General features: G+C 40.2%; 1 protein-coding gene across 2 annotated transcripts in view; it reads left to right on the top strand.

Annotated features, from left to right (window-relative positions):
• Positions 1 to 12093, top strand: part of USP22 (ubiquitin specific peptidase 22) — a 104034-nt gene that overhangs the window by 72094 nt on the left and 19847 nt on the right. For both annotated transcript variants that reach the window (XM_054080214.1, XM_054080213.1), the window contains 2 exons: positions 3805 to 3974; positions 10666 to 10813. In XM_054080214.1, coding sequence (XP_053936189.1) covers positions 3805 to 3974; positions 10666 to 10813 — 318 coding nt within the window. The remainder of the gene's footprint in view (positions 1 to 3804; positions 3975 to 10665; positions 10814 to 12093) is intronic.

The following is a 12093-nucleotide window of genomic DNA, read 5'->3' as shown; positions in this document are numbered from 1 at the left end:
AGCTGTGTGTTAGTGCATCTGAATGATGTCCTGATTGTTTCACAGAGTTGCATTATATAGTGACCTGTGTTCTTACTTCCAGAATCTTTGCTCAAATAAATAGGAGGTTTTATGCAATAATATTTGTTCAGCCTGGTTTGTCTGCTGTCTTTCCTCTCCCAGTGCGAAGCCTCGTTTATAGAGACAAACAGAATCTTTTACAGGAGAGCAAGATATACACCCAATTGTTTTTTTTCTGTATTTTGTATTCATGTGTGGTCCTCTCTTTTCCCCCCTTCCCCACCTTTAATAGCCGTTTAATTGCATTTCACAGAGAAGTGGAATTGCCTTATCTTGTTTTGGCTTTTTCATCTCGCCTGCGTGGGTGGATTTGCAGACCAGTGTTCTAGATCTCCCTGCTCACAGCAAGCGTTGTTGCCCAGTATTGCAGGTCTATTACTTAAAGCATTTGAAAAAAAAAAGAGACTGGTACGAGAAGAAGATCGAAGAACTGAAGCTGACAGAGGTAAGCCAGCTGCTTAGAACCTAGGTTTGAGACTAGATGTAGTTTCCCAGATGGGTTTACCTGTACTCAAGGCATTGCAGGAGTAGATTTCTTGCTGCTTTGCTTCTGCCCTGCCTGTCCAGCATGTGACAGAATGACAGGAGTGGTCATAGACCATGTGTGATGATTAAAGGGTATTTTCTTTTTTATGGTTATACCTTGCATGACAATTTTGTCTTGACAGCAGTGTTAAATTATTCCACTTTCACACGTACCTCAACAAGGTTCAGAAGTAAAACACTGCTTTTCTGCTGGCTGCACTTACTACAAGAGCACACATCTGTGTAGAGAGTATAATTAATATCTCACTGATTGCTCTTGCTTATTTCAGAAGCGGTTCATAAGACACAGAATTTAAGATAGTACTATGAAGCATGGCAGAAGTTTGCAAAGTCTTACAGCTTTTATTGCTAGAAGTTGGATCCTGTTGGCAGTCCTTACAGTCAGCCTGCTCCTCTGTACAAATGTGCCCCACTATGAGATGCTAGTGGAGAAAGCTGTTGATGCCAGCAAAAGTGGACTTGCTGCATTTCAGATCTTGGTGTATTATTTTTCTGTTAATTTATGACCCACATATTGCAGTGCTGACTATTCCAGTTAAATATTGCTAGGCTTTATTGATGGGGTGGGAATAGGTGTGGCAAACACAAGTCTTTTACAGTCTTAATATTTTATTGACCAGTGTGCTGTATATAGGCTTTACTTCTTAGCTGTTTTCCAACAAACTCGTTTTTCTCCATGAAGTTAAGCACAAGAGGATAGGGGTTTGAGTTCTTTTCAGCTCTTTAGTTTATGTACATCAAATTTTCATGTTTTCCGAGATGCTGCAATTAGTTACGCAGTATCTTAGCTGTAGTTCAGCGCATCATACCTGTTTCATTTCAAATGGCAGTTTAAGACACAGCACGGCAGCTGCAGTCATTGCTCCCTCAAGGCTAAGACTGATGAATGCCCTCTTTACGTTTTTGCCTTTTCAGCCAAGTGAGTTCTTATGTTTTGCTACATTCACCATTTTCTTTTCTTTTTATTGGGATGTGGAGTATTCACGTTTCAGCTTTGTCTGTTTTGCAGGTTCCTTTGTGTTGCTGCACTCAAGTGAAGTCATAGCGTGTGAAGCTCTCCCTTTAGACCCATGAAAAACTGACACCAAATGACCAAGACAGCCTTCGGAGTCTGACGCCTCTAACTAAGTCTGCTGGTGGCAGCTTTGAGGAAGATTTGATTCTTGTGGTCACAGGGAAAGAAGGTCCAGCCACAGGCATGTAACAAATGATGCTTAATAAATGATTCCAAAAAGCTGCCTTTATGTGTTTGCTTTTACTCATGAGTGCTCAATTAGATATCAAGAAGAAAAGTGATAGAGGGTAAATCTCTAGATGTGGTGCCGATCTTCCACCGGTCTTCTGCACTGTGCAGGCTGACTTGGGATTCTGGTGCTAGCCAGAAGGACTGAGTTTTCCAGGGGGAAATAGATAGAGCCTCCTGGTGCATCTCAGACATGTCCAGGGAGCCTTACAGGTGTCTGTTTGCACGGTCAGTGTGTTAAATAAAACCAGTTTTAAATGGAAAAAAACAGAGGAGAGGTAGGCAAAAAGCACCGACCAAACATTTCTCCACTTGCACAGCATGAACACCTTTCTATTGTGATGTTGTTTGCAGAGACCTGGAGGCTGGGGACTGAAATAGGATTGTGTATAAAGTTGAAGCATCACACCATATTTCAAGCTGCTACAATAAATTAACTATTTAACACTTCGCTAATGTTGTGCGTACACTTGTTGCCTCTCAGCATGAAAATAAAGCAAATAATTGCAAGAAGCTTTCTGCCCAGTAGAAGTTACTATAATATAATGAGAAATTCTGTCCTGCGCTTTGCGTAAATAGAAGCACCTGGAAGCTGTTGGGAGGAGGATGGTGGTGCATTATATACAGGAAAAATTTAAGAGGGCTTGGTGTCCATCGCCTACAGCTGAGTATGCAGTTCAAGCTCATGTAGTGCCGTTTTTCTCTGGTAACATAGCAACCGGACCACACCTCCTCCTGCTGAAAGATGCTAAAGAGCCCTTTGAGCACTACCTGGTGTACTGCAAGGGAACTGCACCAGCTTTAATTACCACAGCATTGCTAGCATTCACGTGGAATGGCAAGGAAATTCTTCACTCTCTGTCAAGTAATCCTGTTTTTTGTTCCTTATCTGTGTAACAATCCCATTCATATTGCAGAAGAGGACTATGTTAATTTTAAATCGATACCAGAATTGTGTCTATCGGTGCATTTTATCTTGTTTCAAAATAAGTTTTTGATTAAAAATAAGCATTTTTGTCCACCTGATGTTCTTCTCATTTAGCACTCTTGTATGGTGGTATTATGTTAACAGTTTGGAAGAATACTTGAGGATTTGAGCATGTTTTTCTTCTCGCTTAGACTTTGCAAATGACTGAAAAGCTTTCCCCACTCCTAACCTCTCTTCTGTTGTGCAACAAAAGAGCTTTCCTTTAAGCACCTTGGTTTCCAAGCACAAGAAATCGTCTCTGGGCATTACTGAACGTTTGACTTAAGGTGTGATGAATCCTCTTATGCCAAGTTGAATTTTTTGATGTACACTGTAGATTAATGTTTAACTGAGCTAGAAGAGATGTGAAACTAGTGTTGGTCAGTTTGTATTTAAGGGTGCCTTGTTTGGATCTCGTGTTTTGTACAGAAAAAAAAAAGGCTTTGCTAAGTCTGCATTGGATCTGAGAGCCTGACTTTGGTTTGTCAAGGCTGTTTCCTTTGCTGCCCATCTTAGATGATTGTTGCGTTATGACAGTACAAAAACCTTATCGTGGCTTTGTGACATGCATGAGGGAAAGCCTATTAAACTACTTGAAACCTTTATTTATTGATGTATGCAAATTTAATGGTTCATACTGTAGTGATTTAACCAGTTGTCATTGCACTTTTGGTTGGGGAAGGGAATGTTTTGGTGATGTGTGGCAAAACAGCCGTTGCAAAATGCTGCTATTGGTGCTGCTGTACTTGGGGTTTTCTTTCTTCTAAGGATTTCAAGAAACAAATCCTGGTGTAGGTCAGAAAGCTTGTGGCAGTTTGTGCTTTGAGTACATCAAAACCAATAGCGTACCTAAAACAATACACAGCTGTGGAGCCGTGCATAAACAGTAAATCTGCGGCAGTGTTGTGAAATCTATATAAAAATGCAAATATACCATTTTGTTAACTTGATAATGCTTATGTATCCCTTCCCCCTTCTGTCTTTATAGGTCTACGAGGGCTAATCAATCTTGGGAACACATGTTTTATGAACTGTATTGTCCAGGCACTTACCCACACTCCACTGCTGCGAGATTTCTTCCTCTCCGACAGGCACAAATGTGAAATGCAAAGCCCCAGCTCATGTCTGGTCTGTGAAATGTCTACGCTTTTTCAGGAGGTGAGTGCTGTTTGCCACAATGGCATCGCCTTTACACAGATGCTGGCTGTTTCTTACCCTAAAACGGATTGTGTTCTGTTTGCAAATACAAAGGGGCTGCAAAATACATTTCCCTTCACGGTGTTGGAAAACAGAGGAGGGAAGATTGAGTGGGACCCTACTGTCAAAACTGAAAAGGAAACTACTGGCCTTTTAAGTCCTGTTCTTAAGTCACCCTTGTTTAGGCAAAGCTAGTATTGGAAATAATTACAGTGCTGCCTGCTCTTCTGAGACTGATGTGGAAGTCTTTAGTCTTAAAACTGAATGCGAGCTTTAATTAAAGGTGCAAGTTGTAACTGGAATATGTGTCACAGACTCTTTGGGTAATAATAGAAGTGAGAATAAAGCAGTCGTGTATAGCCTTGTGGTTTAGGGCACTGGCTTATTTAGGTCTGCATAAATATTTTAAACATCTTGGTTCAGTGCTTTCTAACAGGGAGAAACACCTTTGTTGTCATCCCTTATGTGGAAACCCGTTGACGGCCAGGAGAATGTAGGAAAGTGAATGCTTTAGTATAGTTTGTATCTTGCATGAACAAATTCCTCTTTCCGTTTCTCACTTAGGTGCCTGGCTTTGCCATGTGCCTCTGGGGGTCTGGTCTGTGCTGGAGGAGACAGACACGATCTTTTCCTTAATGAAGTACACAGAGAGCTTTATTAACCATCTTAGTTCCACGTAGGGAATGTAAGGACTATGGCTAGATGCAGGCTTCTAGTTTCAGGTGAATCTTTAAAAACAAACAAACAAATCCAGTCCTGTGCCTCTTTTTTCAGTAACAGATCTGCCTTCTCGGTGAGTTGAAAAAAAACCAACCAGCCAGCCCAAAAAACCCTTTAGTACCTGCTGTCACAGAGCATTTAAGACCTGGGGATGTCTGTATGCAGAACATGTCATCTCTGTATATGCTGTCATGGAAGTTCATTCAAACTGAGACCAACCTAAAATAGCTTTACCTTATCTTGTGATTTTCAATTTGATTTTACTTCTGTGCCTTTTCCGTCAGAGATGGCTGTTGCAGGTGAGTTAAACGTATGTGGAATGGAAGGTAAAGTCCCCATTAGCCATTCCAGGACAAAGTTGTTTTCTGCTCATAGTTGGCAGTCATGTGAATTTGCAACTTCTGTGCTGCTTGGCAGTCGTTAGTTGTATGTTGTACTTCTCTTTTTTGATTTATTTTTCAATTATTCCTGAATCCATCAGGAAAGGAGGTAAAAACAGAAGCCAGGCACACCAATACATAGCAGCTGCAGAGTTATTGAAACCAGATGTGCAGTTAAATGGGGAAATATCCCTTTGCCTAGATGAAAAAAAAAAATTAGCCCTGGTATAGAAATACCAGTTTCTGTACACCGTTAATAAAGAAACCTATTTGCTTATTTAAAAACCAGGTATGATTAGAATCTTGATATCCTTTCATCAAATTGTGGTATAAATTCTCATTCTGATGAATATCACCACATTCTCTTTACACACATGCATTTTTAAAAATTCCCTTGGGAAAGGGGAAATGAGTGTCACGTTACAGATTGAGGGGCTGGAGGAAAGATCAAGGCTGTCTAGGTAAGGATTTTTATTTCCATTTTTTATACGTGGAGCCCTGCTAATGGCCTGGGGTGTCTTTTGTGAGATTATGTACAAACATGTAACAAAGAGCAGGCTGTTATCTGAAATGGGACTCAAACACGGCATTCACATTGGTTTCAGTTGTAATCAAGTTGAATTTCACATACAACTTTGGGAATCTCAGCCTTTGTTTTCCCCTATCAGAATTCATGCCTACGCTTGCAATAGTTCTGATAATTAACGTTTGGTGACATGAGGCTGTATGAATGAGGGAGGAGCCATAGCTGTGATATCAGACTGCGAGGACAGCAAGTACATTAGTCTCTGTCCTAATTTCACGTTGAAATATAGCAGCTCAGTGCTGTGGGAGAACAACAAAGAGGGACTTGACCACCTTGAACTAAAACCAGAGCCTAGTCCTCCACAAGCAAAACTATTGTATCTGTAACCAACTCAGTGTATTTTAACTTGCAAGCAGTTAATACTGTGTTACGTTTATGGTTCTGTCAGCCATTGTAAAATTCTGTTTCCCAGTGAGTTTTAATTTCTCTACATTCAGGATTAAAACCAAAATCTTGCATTTTTGAAGCAGAATTGTCCCAAATGCATGCAGTGCTTATGGTGAAGATTCCTATGCTGACTTTGCAGAGATGAGGCCTGAATGAAGGAAAGCTAACTAGTGGAGATTCCAGTGCTATGGTTAAGAATTCCTTTGTAATTGAATTACTGGGGAAACGTTGGTTCAGGTTCTGTCTTGTTTTTACATAGCTTTCCCACTGGGATTAACTGCTGTAGTTATTCCAAGGCTTTTTAACCAGTGACAAACGATCAGGGCAGGGGTTAACTTCATCTCCCCTCCACCCTTCTTTTCCGAAGGTGTGATCTTAGACAAATGGAATGCCATGGGATCTGGTGAATTCGTGCCAGTAAGAACTCTCCAGAAGAAAAAGAGACTGTTTTGAACATGAAGTGAAACTTGCTGTACGTAAATAAGCAAGTTTTGCTGTTTTGCTTCGCAAACAGAAAGCGCATGTCCCTTTTAAGATCATTTAGTTATATAGGTTGTGTGTTTTCTCCGTGATAAATGGGAAGCTACAAAGTTCTTCCACATTGAAGAAGGTTGGTGGTGAGTAGTGAGTATCAGATGGTTCTCAGAACAGAGCTTTTTCCTGGTAGTTTTTCTTGCAGGTATGCCAAGCATTGATATCTGTTTGTTTTAAAAATATTTAACTGCATCAATTAACATTCTCAATTGTGCTACGTGAAAGCCATTTCTCAATAGAATCACGGCATTAATTACACTGCATAAGAAAAGGAATGAAAATTATTTAGGAATAACAGATAGTGGTGAAACTGGATGGAGGGAGGATAGAACACAGAGATTCTGTTCATTGAGCCTTTTGGCTGAAAGGGTTCTTGCTCTACTTTTTTACCTACTGGTATTTGTAGTTCGGTTTTGTTTCACCAATGAAAATTAATTTCAAGATGGTCTGCACCCTAAAGTTTATCTCACTACTTTACAGGATGGTAGGATTAGTGGATCTGTATCTCCATGTACTCTGTTACTAGAATAGCGAGAATACCTGGGAATATAGCAGAATGCAGTGCATCCACTAAGAGATGTAAAGAACAAAGCCTACTTTATTCCCATCATTACTTATGCTCCTGAGCCTCTCAAAAGTGCGCGGCACAACTGTGTGGAGAGTTGAGAAATGAGAGCAAAAAGGGAAAAGAGTGAGGTGATTTATGGCTTTGATATCTTAAGATGGCCAGCTGTTGAAATGGCTTATGTATAAAATAAGTTACAACAAAGGTACAAGGGAGAAAAAGTAGTTTCTGTTCTTTACATAGACAGGCCTTGCATTTTGTAACGGAAAGTACAGTTTGTGCCCATTTAGTAAAATGAAATAAGTATGGACCATACAGAGCGCATGCAAAGAAAACAGTTGTTCTGACTCTGTTGGGAACACTCCAATAGGTGTTCTTGTCTTCTGAAAGATGTGGGTATTGCCCATTGTAATTTTCAGAACTTTTGAAGTTATAATGGAGAACCAGTTTCTAAAAGGAGGTTTTAGCTTCTGAAATTGGGCTGGAGACCAGTGCGGGATTTATGTCTATAAATTCTTGTTTACAAAGCTTGGAGGCTGTTTAGTTGGTACATATGAAGGATAGGTCAGGTGTATCTGTTCACATAATTGGGGGGTTTCTGTGCCTGTGTGCTTGCGGGAGGCAAAAAGGAAGTTGTGTGTGGTGGTAGTTTGTTTTTATTAAACCTGACTGGTACTTGTATATTTTTTATAACAATAATGCAAAATATGAAGCCTAGAATCCTCTAAATTCCCTTTAGTTTCTTCCTCTTCAATCTGAGAGCAAGGGTTTTAAGAGCAAAAAAAAGTTACTGTTACTTGGGTTGTGTGTAAGGACAGGCTTTGAATCCTGGTTTGGTTTTTTTCTGCTTTTTCTTCCCCCCACTCTCCTGGAACAGCAATTAGACAGTTTATTATCCAGCATTTTCAAATTGCTTGAACTAGTTCTCTCTCATATAAACAACTGATACTGCTGAACTGAGAACAAATTTAGGGAAAATTCGTTTTAAATTAATCTTGGAAGAATTGTGCCATTGAAGTGTTTTAAAGATGATTTGCCAATACATCATTATTTATACTTGCACACTTTAATGAAAAGGTTTGTATAGCAGTGATTTAATAAGACTTTACATGGACTTTTTTTGTGGATTGGAACAGCTGTGATGTGCTGCTCCTCCCAGCAACAGGGAAACAACAGAGATGGGATCGATGTTTTACAAAATATTGCTATTGAATGTGCTCAGATTCTCTTGTTTCATTCTTGGTTTGTTAGACTAGCGAAGCTTCCCCCTGTCCCCGTGCAGATTCAGTATTGTTCTTGCTAGGTGTGCTTCTAGTTTCTCTGTGATAATAGCTAATAATTTGATAAAGCTTCTTGTTAGAGTCTTCTAATCCTAATGAAGCACAAGAGAATGTAAAATCTGCTGGCAGTTCTGGTGTCTGCAGCGGAGTAATTACGGAGAGTGCTGTTGGTTAAAATGACCGGAGAGCTCTGGGACTAATTGTGAGGAATGACAGAACAGAGAAGTTTTATTGCTGCAGTTCCCTGAATTATGTTGAGCAGCAGCTGCGTCAGCAGATTTCAATTACCATACTACTGCTCCAGTCCCTTAGTGTCATTCCTGTTGGCATCAAAGTTAACTATTGATCTGTTTATTTGTAGAAGCATTTTGAGGGGTTTGGCTGCAGAGGTTTATCTTCTTGTTTGGAAAAAGCGAAGCTTGCAAGAAAGAAATTTCTTTGCTTGGAAACGTGCTATAACCCATTAGAAAACCCTACAAATATGAGGAGTAGATGAGAAGATTGTGCTGCCTTTCACCTACCTGTCCCTTAAAAGATTATTTTGTCTAGGGAGGTTTGTGTGATAGCACAATGCTTGTGCTGGCACGAATATATATGCTCAGACTGGGGAGAGAGAAACTTAGGGCTGGGGAAGGAAGCCTGCATCTCCAACAAGAGTGAGAAATTACGTCTTGCTGGAGGTTTAAATATTATTTTTGTTCTGTGTATTTGCTGCTTACTGTCCTCTTTTGGGGAAGAGGAGCTGAAAATAAACCACCATCGATTGGATAGGATCTTGGCAAAAATTAAATCATGATGTTGCAGGCACCCTTTACTGGCAAACGCCTTTTCCAAATGTTAGGGAAGGCAAAGTGACTTATAAATCTTCATTTGTTGAAAATAAAATGTTAAGCCGTTAAATACAACATGACGCCCAAGGAATTAAACTTTTCTGGGTCTTTTCTGGTTCCCTGCAAGGGCACTACAAGCATCTCTGCTTTGCTTTTGGAACTGGCATCACAGTGCAGAGGTTCTTGAACAGGTACAGAAGTCACCTTACTCCAGAGGGGACTGTTAGCTTTGGTCTGAGACTCTGAATGCCAAAATTGGACCCAGGAGGATGAAAGCAGGAGCGCTGCAGCAGTAGCACTTGGATAGAAGTGGAAAGGGCAAAGAAGGGAGCTGAACCTCGACCGAAGGAAACAGACCCTTAGTATGGAGGGAGGTGTGGTGTGGTTTGGGGTTTTGTTGTGTTTGGTTTTTAAGTGGGCGCTGGCTGGTATTGAAAAAAAAAAAAGAAAAAAGCCTGGTGTGCAGTAAGGGATTATCTTCCTTCTCCTCTGTGCTGATTTACCGCCCTGGCTGTGTATCGCCACCCAGCAGTGGTGTTTCGCATCATGGTTTTGTTGAGTGACTAATTTGTCTGTGCCCTCTCTAAACCACTTCTGGCAAAATCACGTGGGGCAATCTCAGTTGCCAGGGTAGCCAGCTCATCAGACTTTGACCCAAGCAGATTACAAAGCAGATGCAGGAACTGGTCCAGGACCAAGTCTCCGTCAGTGACGCTCTGCAGGAGCAGTAATGGGTGGCTGACTTTGGGGATAGGTGAATGAAGCGGCACCTTCAGCTCTTGAAGACAGCTCAGCCAAATAAAGTAGTTTCTAAAGCTTTTCACTGCTGTAGCATACCATGAAAGGCCAGGGCTGCCACGAGCTGCTATCCTGCCTGAAAATTTGTCCATAAGATAAGACTGTGCGTGGCCATTGGGTGCAGAGAGGTATCACGCCTTGGCTCGGGCTGGATGGCAGCTGGCATCTAATATTTTCATCGTATCTTCTTTCATCTGTTTGTCCTGATTTGGGGGGTGTGTAATTTGTGAACATAATTGTTAATCTCTTGCAAAAGTAGAATTCCTCTCCCCCCCCGGATATTTTAATGAAAGGAACTTTTGAATATTGTTTTCGGCTCCCCTCTCCCTTATTTTAGGCTAATCCATCACTAACTGAAGTAATTTCAAGGAAGAAAACTGAGGTGCTCAGTTCTGAGATCATTTGAGTAGTCTGTGATAAAAAGCTGTCGCTGTGTTTTATTATTAAGGCCATCAGAATAAAATGGTTTAAATTTATTTGACTAATTGCACTCATTTTAAGTTTTTAATAATTAAATGCACTGAGGCTGTGTAACTTGTTAACAGTCATGTCCTTTTCTTTGCTTTGAGCAGTTTTACTCTGGGCACCGATCTCCTCACATTCCATATAGGTTATTGCACCTGGTATGGACTCATGCACGGCATTTAGCAGGGTACGAGCAACAAGATGCACACGAGTTCCTCATTGCTGCATTAGATGTGCTACACAGACACTGCAAAGGTAAGGCTTGTACCAAGTCTCCAATCAACAAGGAATATTGGATCAAAAGGAGGTAGAACAATCTCTTCTTAAATCGAGAGTAGTGTCTTCCAGTACAGCAGTCTTAGCAAATCCCTTTTAAAATGTTTGGTAGACTTAAAGGAGAAGATTCATAAATATATTAATAAACCATTCCCACGGTCAGAAAGTACCTAAAGTAATTACCTAATACATTGGTTTGAATCACCATCATGTTCTTCTCTTATTGGTTGTGAGTCACTGTTTATCCTTTTAAATTGCCCTTTTCATTCTATTTATACTTGAGGTAGTTAGAACTCTTACTCGGTGTGCCATGGGACTGATGAAAATAACATAGGGGAGGCTATGGATGTTCTTAAATATTCTGCTCTATTTATTGTAAGCTAGATTGCTTACAGAAATGTGAAATAGAAATAACAATGCGATTTGGGTTTAGCATCTTTTACCAGTCTGTAAAAATACCACTCTACAATACAATAAAAATGTTCAGTGACATGCTTTTAGAGGTGACGTATCTTAAGTCTTGAATCAGCTTGGTTCTATCATATGAAATTATGTATTTCGTGTTAGTTAACTAACCTAAATCTGAACACAAAGTTTCCCAGTCTGCCTGTGTTTGATCTAGCTCGGTTCACTTAAGCACAGAAATTTTTACTATTCTTGTAAGGGAAAAATAGTAGGGGTGAAGCTAGCAAAACCAATAGAAAAAAATCCTTAGTCACCAAAAATAAGCTTTAAAGCCACTCAACTTTCTTCTAGTGCTCTTAGAAGAAGCACTCAGAGGTTCAGTTTTTGGCTTTGTCAGAGGACTATCAAAGGAAAAGCTGCTTTGAAACATTTTGAAGTCTGGCTTTTATCTTTGAGACAGTCTTCTATCATAGCAGATGTGCTTGTTCAGGTTTGTAATAGCTGTCCTCTAGAAGAGTCTTCTCCAAAAATAGTACTCCTAAGGAAAGGAGAGTGGGTCTCCTGTATTTACTAATATCTGTCATTTGACCATCACTAATGGAAATCCAATATCCCTAATAATACTGGTGTTGATGTTCTGTAAGGAGCAGAGTCTGCCCAGATACTGACCTCTTGCTTCTCAATACTGAATAAACTCAGCTGCAAACACAAATACTTTATGGGTCCTGTAACGTTTCCGAACTGCTGAGCCAACGAATCTCGAACCTTTCTTCATCATCATTGATATAAAACGATGTTTGTATTTCTTCTCTACTTCCTGATCAGTTCATGAAGGAGTGGTATTTTCTTCTCAG

This window comes from Cuculus canorus, chromosome 15, assembly GCF_017976375.1.
Source record: "Cuculus canorus isolate bCucCan1 chromosome 15, bCucCan1.pri, whole genome shotgun sequence".
In the NCBI taxonomy this organism is placed as follows: domain Eukaryota; kingdom Metazoa; phylum Chordata; class Aves; order Cuculiformes; family Cuculidae; genus Cuculus; species Cuculus canorus.
The sequence above is the reverse complement of the archived record's forward strand: the minus strand, read 5'-3'. Positions and strand labels throughout refer to the sequence as shown.